A 14,564-nucleotide genomic window follows, 5' to 3' on the forward strand; every position below is an offset into this window, starting at 1 on the left:
TCGTACGCTAATCTGTTTATGGATTTGTATGAACGGTTGCACATACTAACTGACACCACGCATGGACGGCATATCGTCAAATACCTTCGCTATATTGACGACATCTTCATTCTGTGGACGGGCAGTGAAGATGAGCTGCTGGCATTTGTTTCTGATTTAAACAAAATCCCCTCCTCAATCCGTTTTACCCTCAACCACAGCTACCAGGAAATCGCTTTTTTAGACACCATAGTGTACAAAATTGGAGGCACGCTGGCTACTAGAATATACCGGAAGAGTACAGACAAGAACTCCCTTCTTTGTGCAGCCAGCCACCATCCTGTACCACTTAAGAGGGGTCTCCCATACTCCCAGCTTCTCCGAGTGAAAAGAATCACCACTGATCCAGAAGAATCACAAAGGGCCTTGGCCCAAATGGCCGCACGCTTCCGGGAGAGGGGCTATTCGGCCAAGGACATCAACTTTGCCTTGCAAAAGGTTGGACAGGTTGATAGGAGTGAACTATTGACACCTTCGTCAGGCAGACCGGTGAGCAACAGTCTCAATATAGTCAGTACATTCAGTACTGCTACTAACAGCATTAAGCGCTGCATTCGGGGCAATTGGCGCATCCTGGAGAATGACGAGAGGATTGGTGCATATGCTAGAGAGCCACCTCTATTCTGCTTTCGTCGGGGACCAAACATTGGCGACATGGTCACTGGATCTGACCCAATAGACAAATATGCCACACCCACCACTTGGTTAGCCAAAAAACCTGGTTCGCACCGCTGTCATGGCTGTACCAACTGCAACTATATGCAGCTGGGCCCTAGCTACAATCACCCGCATAGTGGCGCACCGATTAAAATCAAACAACCACTGAACTGTGAGTCAAAATTCGTGGTGTACTTTATTAAGTGTCCTTGTGGATTGCTGTACATCGGGAAGACTGTTAGGATGCTGAAAGAACGTATGGCCATGCACCGTTCAAACATCAGAAAAGCCCTACTGAGTGATGCCGCTGATATAGATCTGAAGTGTCTACCTGTGGCTAGACATTTCAAAGAAAAAAGACACACACTGGCCACACTTCATTGTATGCCTATTCTGCAGGTTCCAGTCCCCCCCCGTGGGGGTGACAGGGGCAGGACCTTGCTTAAACAGGAAGCAAGGCTTATTTATGAACTAAGAACTATGACACCTGGTGGCCTAAATGAGGAACTTTCACTTAGCTGCTTTTTGTAGCTGTCTCCCTGCTTTCATTGAATTTTGCATTATGCCTTTTATATGTTTGTCACTCATACTCTGTTGCATCACTCCCTCTGCACTTTTGCACTTCCTTTGTCCTTATATATTATGGTGATGCTATGCGCTCCTTGTGCTCTATACCTCCATCTGTCCCCCTGTGGTTCACCTTAACGCTCTGTGTATTACTATTCTGTTTAGCCCATTATTACTGTCAGTGTGCGGGTAACTGTGCACCGAGGCGGTTTTTCAGACTGCGCATGTGCGTTTTGCGCTGCCGGCGTCCCTGGTGGCCAGGGAGAGTTAATGAGGCATCTGCTCACAGCTGTGATGCGCGGCGCACTCGCCCTGCTGGCGCTCCGGCAGTCAATATGTTTTGGCCCACTGCACAAGCGCGGCGCGCGACTATCCCCCGCAATGGCAGTAGACCCTGGGACCAGTGTCTAAGGGTGTCTCTCTCCTAATAGTTTAAGTGCCTACTCTCATGTCATGATGAGTCATTTGGATAATCAGGTAATAGGGGAGGGGACACGGAGCACAGCTATGTTGCATATTTTGTCTGATTGCATGTTGGTGATTGGTTCCCTTTGTTTGCATTGCACTATGGGTGAGGGTATATATGTTTGGTCACTTGCACTTGTGGGTTGCACGGCCCTGAGGAAGGTCTCTCTGTGGGACCGAAACGTTGGCTTACGTGTATTTCATGTTGTGAATATAGATTTTTGGATTAACCCCGTGCGGTCTGCTGTCTCTTTACTGGTCTTTGGATTGGTTCGTATCATACTTATTCTCTATGGGACTAGCATCTGCTATTACAACCTTTTCTACTACAGTGTGCTGACTGACCTTCATGTGTATATATATATATATATATATATATATATATATATATATATATATATATATATACAGTGTTCGACAATTGTATACATTTACTCTCCCGGGGCGGGTGGATTTAACCCCCGGGCGAGTAAATATTGGCCCAAGCAGCACACGTGTTTTTTTTTTAAAGTCCCCCGTTCGCGCTGAAATTTCCCTGCTCGCGCTGAAAAAAACAAAAAAAAAAAACTCCCCTACCTGAATCCTGATTGGCGCGCGCTCCAGGCTTTGTGGGTGCGCGGCCAGGCTCTATATGAGCCCGCCCCCAACGAGCGGCCATTCTGCCTGGAGCTCTGTTGGAGGGTAAGTACTCTCCATGCTGCAGGCCCTCTGCTCCTTCCCTGCGATCCCCCTGGTCCCCACATGGCTCCCTACTCCCCACCGCGGAAGCTCTCCTGTCCCCTGCTCCTGTCCCATTCCCCTCCTCCCATCCCCTTCTCCTGTCCCCTCCTCCTGCTCCTGTCCCCTCCTCCTGCTCCCTTCCCCTCTTCCTGCTCCTGTCCCCTTCCCCTCCTCCTGTCCCCTTCCCCTCGATCCACCGATCGATGTCAGGGGCGGGAGGTCCCCGCTGCTGCAGCCCGGTTGGCTTGCGGGGGGGGGCTCGGCCCTCACCACGTGCCTCCCATGCGTCCCCTACCTTCATGATGGCACAGCCACCGCATGAGGTGGGGGGATGTCGGCCTGGCTCCCCCCCCCCACGAGCTTCATGCCGCCGCGGGCTGGGGGGGAAGAAGCAGCCTGCAGCTTGGCCGTGTACTGTGACATGCCGGCGAGGGGAGCAGGGCAGTGGCGGCCACGGCGGGGCTGACTGTCACCTGGGGCGCCCAGTGGGGGATACCTCGCCACGTGCCTCCCACCCACCCTGCTGATTGGGGGGGGGGGATGTCGGCCTGCCCCCCACACGAGCGGGAGATGAGCGCGGGTGGGTGGGGGATTTGCGTGGTGCTGGTCGCGGCCTTTCCTCCCCTGTGTGTGTGAGAATGTGTATGTGTATGTGTGTGGGAGAATGTGTGTGTGTGTGAATGAATGTATGTGAGTATGGGAGTATGTGTATGTGTGTGACACCAGAGGTCCCCCCCAGTCAGTAACCCCCCCAGTCAGTAACCCCCCCAGTCAGTAACCCCCCCCAGTCAGTCACCCCCCAGTTAGTAACCCCCCCAGTCAGTAACCTTCCCCCCAGTCAGTCACCCCCCCTGTCAGTCACCCCCCAGTCAGTGTCAGTCACCCCCCACCCCCAGTCAGTGTCAGTCACCCCCCACCCCCAGTCAGTGTCAGTCACCCCCCCACCCCCAGTCAGTGTCAGTCACCCCCCACCCCCAGTCTGTGTCAGTCACCCTCCACCCCCAGTCAGTGTCAGTCACCCCCCCCATCCCCAGTCAGTGTCAGTCACCCCCCCACCCCCAGTCAGTGTCAGTCACCCCCCACCCCCAGTCAGTGTCAGTCACCCCCCCCACCCCCAGTCAGTGTCAGTCACCCCCCACCCCCAGTCTGTGTCAGCCACCCCCCACCCCCAGTCAGTGTCAGTCACCCCACCCCCCACCCCCAGTCAGTGTCAGTCACCCCCCCACCCCCAGTCAGTGTCAGTCACCCCCCCCCCAATCAGTGTCAGTCACCCCCCACCCCCAGTCAGTGTCAGTCACCCCCCCACCCCCAGTCAGTGTCAGTCACCCCCCCACCCCCAGTCAGTGTCACTCACCCCCCCACCCCCAGTCAGTGTCACTCACTCCCCCACCCCCAGTCAGTGTCAGTCACCCCCCACCCCCAGTCAGTGTCAGTCACCCCCCCACCCCCAGTCAGTGTCAGTCACCCCCCCACCCCCAGTCAGTGTCAGTCACCCCCCCACCCCCAGTCAGTGACAGTCACCCCCCCCCCAGTCAGTGTCAGTTACCCCCCCACCCCCAGTCAGTGTCAGTCACCCCCCCCCCCACCCCCAGTCAGTGTCAGTCACCTCCCACCCCCAGTCAGTGTCAGTCACCCCCCATCCAGTCACCCCTGCCCCACCCAGCCACTCACCCAGCAAACCACTCAACCAGCCAGTCACTCACCCAGCCTCTCTCTCTGTGTATCTCCCACCCTCTGTGTGTGTCACCCACCGTTTATCTCCTCTGTCTCCCCCACACTCTCTCTCCCCTACACACACTCTCTCTCCCCCCCACACACTCTCTCTCCCCCCCACTCTCTCTCTCCCTCCCACACTCTCTCTCTCCCCCACACTCTCTCTCTCCCCCCCACACTCTCTCTCTCCCCCACACACTTTCTCTCCCCCACACACTCTCTCTCTCCCCCACACTCTCTCTCTCTCTCTCCCCCACACTCTCTCTATCTCTCCCCCCACTCTCTCTCTCTCTCCCCCCCACACTCTCTCTCTCTCCCTCCACACTCTCTCTCCCTCTCTCCCCCACACTCTCCCTCTCTCCCCCACACTCTCTCTCTCTCTCTCCCCCACACTCTCTCTCTCTCCCCCACACTCTCTCTCTCTCCCCCACTCTCTCTCTCTCCCCCCCCCCCACACTCTCTCTCTCCCCCCCACACACTCTCTCTCTCCCCCACACTTTCTCTCTCTCTCCCCCACACTCTCTCTCCCTCTCTCCCCCACACACTCTCTCCCTCTCTCCCCCACACTCTCTCTCCCTCTCTCCCCCACACACTCTCTCCCTCTCTACCCCACACTCTCTCTCCCTCTCTCCCCCACACTCTCTCTCCCTCTCTCCCCCACACTCTCTCTCCCTCTCTCCCCCACACTCTCTCTTCCTCTCTCCCCCCCACACTCTCTCTCCCTCTCTCCCCCACACTCTCTCTCACTCTCTCCCCCACACTCTCTCTCCCTCTCTCCCCCACACTCTCTCTCCCTCTCTCCCCCACACTCTCTCTCCCTCTCTCCCCAACACTCTCTCTCCCTCTCCCCAACACTCTCTCTCCCTCTCCCCCACACTCTCTCTCCATCTTCCCCACACTCTCTCTCCCCCACACTCTCTCTCTCCCCCCCACACTCTCCCCCCCCACACTCTCTCTCTCTCTCTCTCCCCCACACTCTCTCTCTCCCCCACACTCTCTCTCTCTGTCACTCACACTCTGGATCTCTTATTTACCCTATATATCTTAACTGCCCTATACTACACCGAAATCTTAACTACCCTATACTGCTTTCTTCCAGATCTGGCTCAAGCTTCACACGGAAGACATCGGAACCCCCCCCCTAACCCAGAAGACAGGTAATTCACACCTCCCCAATGTATAACATTGTGGGAATGAGCGTACCTGGACATTGAGGGACTGCGGATCAGGTAAGATCCCAGGTGGGATTGCTGCTTTAGATATTGTGAAGCGAGGACATCCAGACATTGGTTAAGGGGTTCAGGAAACTAGTCATTCACATCTGGCTTTTATTTCTAGATCCGACATTTACACACACACATGTAACAAGGACTAATTGTAGTATAATGTAATACAATAAATACATTTGTCAAAAACGAATGTTGTTCTGACTAGGAATTTATTAAATGTATTTTATTTATATATTTTATTTTAAAGCGGGGTTGGGGGTGAGGTTGGGGGCGGGACTAGGGGCGGGACTGGGGGCGGGGTTGGGGGCGGGACTAGGTGGCGAGTAGATTTTTTGGTTGGGCGAGTAGATTTTTGGGTGATTTGTCGAACACTGTATATATATATATATATATATATATATATATATATATATATATAAATATTATAATATATATCCATAATTAACCAATATACAAATAAATGATTAAGGATATATATGCCGAAATACAAATATATCCAAATATGAAACAGCACCAAGCCAAATCAATAACTAAGAAATGCTAATAAAAACAATTTGACAATGTGTGTATGATACAATTAATCTGTGCCCCATGTATACTTTGCCAAGCAATGGTCAAAATCAAATAAACTATTCCAAACAAGATACTGTACAAACCAATCATTAAATACAAACAAGCAAATCAAAAGAATTAAATTATCATCAATTAATTAATCCAATCTCAAGTCAAAATCAATTACACAGTTCAAATCCTAAAAACAAACCATTCTGAAAAATATTCTATGTCAAAGTAACCACCATGTGACTAAATCTAACTTCCAAAAATAAGCCAAATAAATAATCTATTGCAAACAGCCTTTAAAATAACCTTAGAAAAAATAACATGTACATTACACACACATTTTTACACAAAGTAGCAAATTCCAATTAAAAAAACATGAAAACAAGACAAGCAAACATTATGCAAACAAGTTTTTATTATACCTGTATGTATGTCCATCTATAGTTTACATACATACAGGCTCTTACAGGCGATCGTACTGTACAAATATGATTTTTAATACTTGTGTACATGTGCAGGGGGTCTTCTGAGCTGAACCGCATTGGTTTCAGGTCCGGGGACCCCTTACTTCAGGAGATACAGGCCCCTTTATGGGGTGCCGGTATCCCCTGCACTTTTAAAGCTCCCACGTCACGTGACCGGGATATTTACATTCTGCAGCGGATACCGGCACCCCATAACGGGGCCTGTATCTCCTGAAGTAGGGGGTCCCCGGACCTGAAACCAATGCCGTTCAGCTCAGGATACCCCCTGCACATGTACACTAGTATTAAAAATCCTATTTGTACAGCACGATCGCCTGTAAGAGCTGTGCATTGAGACGCAGCGTCTCCATGCAGTTCTTACAGGCTGCTTTGTTTATATCAGTTATCGTACTATCTAACTTTAAGCGCGATATCAGAGGGGGAAGAAGGTGCTCGCGCGATATGGCCCTTTTTGGCAAGGCAGGCCAAAAATGTGCCAAACACCCTTAGTGAATAGCGCTTTTGGTTTCACCCCTTTGCGCCCGAGCGATGTAACCCATTTCAGCGCAAATTAACGGAGCTTAGTGAATCGGCCCCTATGAATGGTAAGAACATTCCACTTATTAAAGAGAAATGAAATAATGAACAATCTATATTAAAATACAAGGTGTATTGCAAAATCTGCAGATATTGGCTTTTTTATTAAAATGAGAAGACTTAGGGCTTTGAGAAATATGGATAAAATTAAAGCAAATAGTTAAAATGGTGACAATACAGGGGTTATGTAATACTAGTATCCTTTCTTCAATAAATAGCATTTTCTCTGCTCCTATGTCAGTCTCTGGCAGGTTCCTGGGTCCTCTGTGTCAAGGAAATATAGGTCTCTGTGTGTCCTTTGTGCTCAAGACAGTGTCTGTGTGCAGGCTTCTCTGCTCTCCTTCTGTCAGCCCAAATGTGAGCTAATGAATCTCTTTCCTGTGTCTCACATGAGGCTTTTTATAGAGCTCTCATTAGTTTAGGTGGAGACTAGTTAATTGAGTGGCATCAATTAACTATCTCTCTGCTGGATTCTCAGAGCACTGAGGCTGCTTTATTTAAACAGGGATAAGTCCCTTTTACATACCTCCTTTGTTTGTGGGAAGATCGGGCTTGCCACGGCTAAAGCCCATCCTTGCACTCTCACTCAAGATATCTTTGCGGCTCTAATGAGAGTGTATGGAGGAAGAGAATCCTTAGTCCCGCTGGCATTGGATCCCATTCTCCAGGTCTGTAGTGTCTCCTCAAGAAGGTGCTTGAGCTAAGCACTCTTCAGTAGCTCGAGGAGGATTTTTCTCAAGCACAGTCTTTCTTCTGACCGCTTGGTCACGTATTTTCCCCTGCTTGGGGCAATCCTTTCTTCCCTTAATTTAAGGTGATCACCTGCATTGGGTTCTGTAGCCATATTCATGGGTGGTTCAAGCTGGGCGAAGTTTTCATCCATACCGATTGACTCCTGTGGCATCTCAGTTTCGTAGTTATCTAGTGTTGTACCTGTAGAGGTGTGAACGCTGAAACAGTTATGCCTCAATCTAGCCAAAGACTGTATCTTTCTAGTTGCTATTTTCATTGTGAGGACTATGGCTTGGGCCATGGGGCCACAGTAGCATGACTGTATTGGTATTGCGCTTCTCAGTCGTAATTCGATTCTTCTTTCCTGACTTGTGTGGAAAGCCGATCATAGTACTGAGATGGCATTGCAGGTGCGCTTATAGCAACGCACAGCTTGCTTTGTTGTGATGTAGAACCTATATCTGGGTTGAATCACACCAGCAGCTTCCTTAATATTTTGTAGTATCTTTGCTGCAGATACTTCCTAACATTTGACTGGAGTAAGATTAAACGCTGCTTCAAATGTTCATATTATAATTCCCTGTACTGTATTCTTTGTGAAGCGCTGAGTACACTTTTGGCACTATATAAATAAAGACATACAATACAATAATTCTTTCTTTGATGTTCCATTCTCCATATGGATTGGAGAAGGCAGGCTGCTTTATTATGGTTATTTAGCCAACGAGTTTTCATTCCTGTGTAGGCAGTCTTTATGGTGAGCGCTGCTGAGCGTTTGCGCAGATACATTTCTCTTTCCAACCTTGCTTGAACAAGAGCTTTGTAGTACTTCTGATTTACTCTGCTGCTTTTCTCCCTTTTTAAGAAGTTTAGATCATCAGTGAGAGAATACTGTTTCTGGAGCTTGCTCTGAGTGTGCATCAACGCATTCTTCATTATATTTTGGAGCTCTGCAGATTTCTTTGCTCTGGCCGCAGTTGCTTGCCTCAGTTTCTGGACCTTGTTGTGCTCCCTCTTGTACCGTGTCATCTGGCCTCTAAGCTTGGCCTTCAACGATGCTCTGGTGATGCTCAGGGTATCCTTCAGTTTTTCATGCTTCTTTGCGAGGCCCCACTGTGTAATCAGATGTTCCTGTAGCACTTGTACTTCTTTAGTAGCATTCAGATTTTCTTCCCGCAGAGATCGCTGCTTCTCTTTGGAAATCTGTAGGTGCGTACGCAGACCTTGCAGTTGGTTCTGCAGTAGGTGCTCTGCTTGTGTGTGTTGCTCCAATGCTTCTAACTTTTCATATTCAAATAGTTTCATAATTTTTCTAGCTCATGAAGCTTTTCATTCATAGACGTGGTCAGTGAAATCAGAATTTTCTGCATTCAGCCTTGTATTTTCTCTTTTTACAGTCTCTGTAATATTCAGGGCCTCCTTGTAGTCCTCCTTTTATTTACGCACTTCTGAGTTGAGACTCCCGGTCTCCTGGCATTAGACTTTTATCTCTAGGTTGAGGGTGTGAAGCTCCTTCTAAGAGACTTTAAGATTCATACTAAGACTGTAGACAGGTTTTTGAGTGATCTCCAGCTCCTCAACGAGACTGTGAAGTTCCTTTTTAGAGACTTCTAGTTCTGTGCTGCAACTGCTGATCTCTTGGTGTGAGGCATTCAGTTCTATGCAGAGAGTATGAATCTCATTCTGAAATATATATCCACCTCTGCCTAGACACTGTTGACCTCCTGGTGTGAGGCATTCAGTTCTATGCATAGAGTGTGAACCTCATTCTGAGAGACTTCCACCTCTCTATGGCAATTGCGAACCTCTTGCTGAAAGACTGTAATCTTTTTCAGTGCCTCCTCATACTTCTGTTTCAGATTAGCAATCATTCGGTTAGACTTGCTCTGTTTTTCATCCATGGCGGTAATAGTAGTGTTCGCAGTATCTAGATCCGCCCTTAGATCCTCCAATTCGGTCTTGGCCGCCGAGTAAATTGCGAGCACAGTATTGTGTAGCTCAGCATTATTTTCTCTCTCCATTTTCAATTCTTCACGGAGCAGATCACAGTTATGCCTGGCAGCTTACAGTGCATCTTCTGGGCTGGTCAAGGGATCATCACTCATTGGTTCCGGTTCCGCTTCCCTGGTATGGTTGGTTGAGGGTTCTTCACTGTTAGCACTGGACAGACACTTCTTTGGGTTACACGACTTCTGCCTTGGGCCCTCTGGATATTCTGTCATCCGCGTGATGAATCCTCAATTTTCTCTAGGCTGCAGGGCATCTCGGACCCCCTTTTTCTCCGTGAGATCTGCGGATGTGTCTTTTCCTTCCACGGTAAGTGAAGCACTGCTTTTCTTTTTACGCCTTTTTGTTTTGGATGACTTCGTCCCATCAGGGATACTGGGGTTTCCTTCTTTATTTGAAACTTCAGCAGCTTCACTGTATCCGCCAGGCTTTTCTTGCATTTTCATTAGCTGGAAGAAATATTCGTGGTCATTGAGACCTGTTTGTTCGGTGCGTGCCGAGTTTAGGAACCTCCACCATTCTTGGGGTGTTTTGTGGGTGTGACTTGGTTCAGGTTCCCATAAGAGATATCTTCATCCTTATGCGTATCCTCATAGAACCGGAAGGGACACTATATGCACAAGAATATCAAGCTCCATTTGAGCTCTCATAAACACGTTCATCAGATTGCAATTTGTGTAGGCTTTATAGGAGAAATTAAGGAGAAGTTACCTACATACATATTATAATGGGATGTACCAAATTACACACACATTTAATTTTATCCCATTTTCTGCAGTCAAAACATTTAGCGAAGTCTGTGTTAAAGTAAACTCTTCTGATTAACAATCTGTGTCTACTGCAAGGCTTGTGATTAACACACTTCTAACATTACAAATATCATATTTGAAGCTATGCATCCAGATGACGTTTGTGAAATTAATACATAAGCCCCCTGTGATCACAATGCAAATACAGTATATACACATTGTAGGACTGTCACTGGAGACAAGGCATTTACACCTTTATACCGGGATCAAAACACTGAGCAAAACAGGTTGGTGAAATAAATTGTAGTTTATTCACTTAAAATAGGCAAACACACAGTGAAACACAATATACATGAGAAAGACACACTTACTGGGGGTCTGGGGCAGAAAACTAGACTTTCCCAGCTCAAATACACAAAGAACAAAAGTTTTTAGTTGACCGGGACTCAGCCTGAAATGTCCTGGAACTCAAATCGGCATGAAGTTCCTGAATCCACTGCTCTCTATCTTCCGGAGGTGTTGAAATCCCTTGACTGGGAGTTAGTCCCAAACATCCTGGAACTGTTTCTGGCTTGCAATCCTAGCCGCAACCATTACATTCCTTTTTGAGAACTCGTTCCTAAAAAGATGGACTTAGAAAATATTTCGACCTGAAATTTTTGAAGCCGGCTCGCTGCTATTTCTCCAAGAGCATCTTTTTGGACATTCGAATTTGCCGCTGCTGTCTTGGCGCTTAGTATCGCTCCTCCGGATTGGCTGACTGATTCTTATAGTATTTCAGGGTTCATTCATGAAATACTACAGCCAATCCAAGCATGGGAAATATCCTACCAGCAAATCAGAGCGCTGACAGTCTACCAAAGCAGGGCAAGCATGGATTCAGAATCTGACAAAGGCATGCACCAACTGGCACCTCTGCACTTTTCATGCAGAAGCCACCCACTGAGTTAGGCTTCTCAAAGTCTTGGTTAGGGCAAATGTAGTCTGATTACATCCATTCACCCCAGGACGTGAGTACTTGAGGCTAACTCTGGTATCCAAGTGGCTTTCACACTTGGCAACCTCTGAGGCTTTCATGTTCGGGACCCGAGTAGACTTGATGCACCAAACGTGGTAGCCACATGGCCTCTCAGAATCCTGGGCATTGAAATCCCAGCCCATATTACCATGCACAAGTATAAACACACTTTAAACATACTGTTTAATAAAATATATACTTTATACTTTTACAAGTCTTATGGTTATGGGGAATAGAATAAGAATCTGCACGTTTATTCCTACTAGCCATATTCCCCACACACTTTACCGGACTTAGACTTTAAAAATCCTCACAGCTTTATGTATGGCTGGAGCACTCCCAGAACCCCTTTACTGGGTTCAGGGTGATCTGGGCATTAACTTGGCATCCCCTCTTATACTAGGGACCCTTTACTGTTCTGGGGATACCTTGCAACATTATGCCCCATTTACCTTTCTGGTCTGTGCTAAAGCAGGGAAACCTAGCGGTGAGTCGTGCAAGCGTTTTCAAAGGGAGATCTTGCCGGAGCAATGTGTCTCAATGTATCCAAGAATCCGTCCTGATTCCCGGGTACATTTTTGAGGTATCCAGCAACTCTGGAACCCAGCCAGCTACACACATTCTGACAAGACTTTCTCCATAAAACCCCCCTTGAAACTGATAGCCTAGCAATCTCTACTTGCTGGCACACCTAGAAAGGTAAAAACACACAAATTCTTTATTGTTGCATAATTTTACACAATGCAATGGCAATCACTGGGCTCAGGAGCTGACAATCCCGAACCCCAATACATGGATCAGAGGTAAACAGATGGGCTTAACCTTTATTGTTGAGCCTGGTTAACCCCTCACCGTCACAAGGACTGATTGACTTATACTGGTTGATTCTCTATTTCAAAGCAGAGCTTGCACATTTCTTTAACTCTTGATTGGAAAGGATACAATGTAAAATAATACTAATGTGACATTTTGATCCAAACCTTTTGTCTACTCATCGTTCTCTTAAACCTTTGCAGCACTGGAGCACAGGAGACTCCTCCACCTTTTCTGGCAAAACGGTGAGTTACTGAAAAAAAAACCATAGCATGGTCCAACAATAAAAATATTGAAAAAGCCAAAAAATAAAAGGTGTTAGGACACCAAATATATATTTACAAAATCCCAAATGTGCTTAGAGGTTTATAATACTGCTAATTTCCTTACTGTAAAGAACCCTTTCCTTTGTTGCTGGTGAAATCTCCTTTCCTCCAACCTTAAGGGATGAACCCGAGTCATTTGTACCGTCCTTGGGATAAATAGTTCTTTTGAAAGCTCCTTGTACTGTCCCCGAATATATGTGTATACAGTTATAATATACCCTCTTTGACGCCTCTTTTCTAATGTAAATAAATCTAATTTAGCTAGCCTCTCCTCATAAGTCAGATTGCCCATCCCCTTTATTAATTTGCTGGTTCTTCTGTGCACTCTCTCTAGTTACATAATGTATTTTCTAAGGAGTGGTGCCCAAAATTGTACTCCATATTCAAGGTGTGGTCTTACTAATGCTTTGTAAAGGGGCATAATTATGTTTACGTCCCTTCCATCCATTGCCCGTTTAATGCAAGATAAGATCTTGTTTGCCTTTGCAGCTACTGCATGACTTTGGGCACTATTGCAAGCCTGCTGTCTACTAGCACTCCTAAATCCTTCTCCATCAAGGATTCCCCCAATTTATCCCCATTTAATTTGTAAGTCGCCTGTTTATTCTTGCTTCCCAAATGCATAACCTTACATTTATGAGTGCTCACTACAAACAGGACAGGACCGCACGTCCGGATTACAGAGTCGTATTTGTGTAGCTGGGTCAGGGTAGGAGAGGTCAGGATAGTCGTAATACTCGCCGTGGTCTAGGAATGGAGTCCAGGGATCAGAGAAGGTGGAGATCGGAGTTAAAGCTTAGGTCAAAGGTACAAGATATCAAGCAGAATGCACAGAGCAACGGCAGGGAAGCAGGATGCTTGAGGCAAGCACAAGTACATAAACACAAGTTAATGTTCAGCCAATTTGCCTAGGGGCTGGCTGTGCATATAAAGCACAGGGAGCCAATGGTATGGCTGCAGACAGTGAGTCCTCACACATAGACTTTGTACTGATAGGCAGGGTTGGAGTGTATCCCAGCTGTGAAGTAATGAAGGGAGTTAGCATTAACTCCTCGAGTGTTTCTGGTTATGTGACGCTGCTGTGTATTGGAGAGAGGAGTGTCCTCCATTGCACAACGGGAGGTGGTGCGGGGCGGGGCGGAGTCTAGGTCCGGTGCCAGCAGGAGTACTGCATCACCCAATGCTTCACGGGAAGCGTCACGGGGGCGGGACCAAGGTCCAATCCTCTCACTCTCCTCCTCCTGGAGAGAAAATACATCCTGCTCTGATTCTATTACCTTACACAATTTAGTGTCATCTGCAAAGATGGAGACTTTGCTCTCTATGCCAACATCAAGGTCATAAATAAACATAAACATTAATAATCAATCTGGTCATATGTTTGACTCGCGACCGAGTGCATTTGTTGACCCCTGTGTGTGTGTGTGTGTGTGTGTGTGTGTGTGTGTGTGTGTGTGTGTGTGTGTGTGTGTGTGTGTGTGTGTGTGTGTGTGTGTGTGTGTGTGTGTGTGTGTGTGTGTTTCAGTATTAGGTGATACCTTTTTTATTTGGACTAACACTTTATGTCATTAGACAAGCTTTCGAGAGTTCTCCTCTCTTCCTCAGGTCGGTAATACTGATTAACAAAGGAATCTATGGCAAAAATAGGGTTAGAAGAGCAGAAAAAAAAAACAGAGATGTACTGTAGATAAGATAGGGTGAGAAAGTAGTGTTTGAAGACATGGAAGGGTAATAAAACAGTGACAAAGAACAGCATGGGGGGGGAAGGGATGCTGTGGGGGGGGGGGGTTGGGAGATGTGGATAAGAACATTGGCAGAGAGGCAGGCATGATAATTACAAACAATTGTGATAGTGTGTGAGAAACCTCATTAAGACATTAAGGGGCCTATTCAGTAAGCGTCGATAA

At 47.2% G+C, this 14,564-nt stretch overlaps 1 protein-coding gene across 13 annotated transcripts in view; it reads left to right on the forward strand.

Annotated features, from left to right (window-relative positions):
- The window catches only part of ZNF185 (zinc finger protein 185 with LIM domain), a 396,414-nt gene that overhangs the window by 173,767 nt on the left and 208,083 nt on the right, over nt 1-14,564 (forward strand). For 12 of the 13 annotated variants that reach the window (XM_075572684.1, XM_075572683.1, XM_075572693.1 and 9 more), the window contains one exon: nt 12,535-12,576. The exons of the other annotated variant lie outside the window; for it this stretch is intronic. In XM_075572684.1, coding sequence (XP_075428799.1) covers nt 12,535-12,576 — 42 coding nt within the window. The remainder of the gene's footprint in view (nt 1-12,534; nt 12,577-14,564) is intronic. 13 annotated transcript variants of the gene reach the window in all.

This window comes from Ascaphus truei, chromosome 16 (genome assembly GCF_040206685.1).
Source record: "Ascaphus truei isolate aAscTru1 chromosome 16, aAscTru1.hap1, whole genome shotgun sequence".
Taxonomy (NCBI): domain Eukaryota; kingdom Metazoa; phylum Chordata; class Amphibia; order Anura; family Ascaphidae; genus Ascaphus; species Ascaphus truei.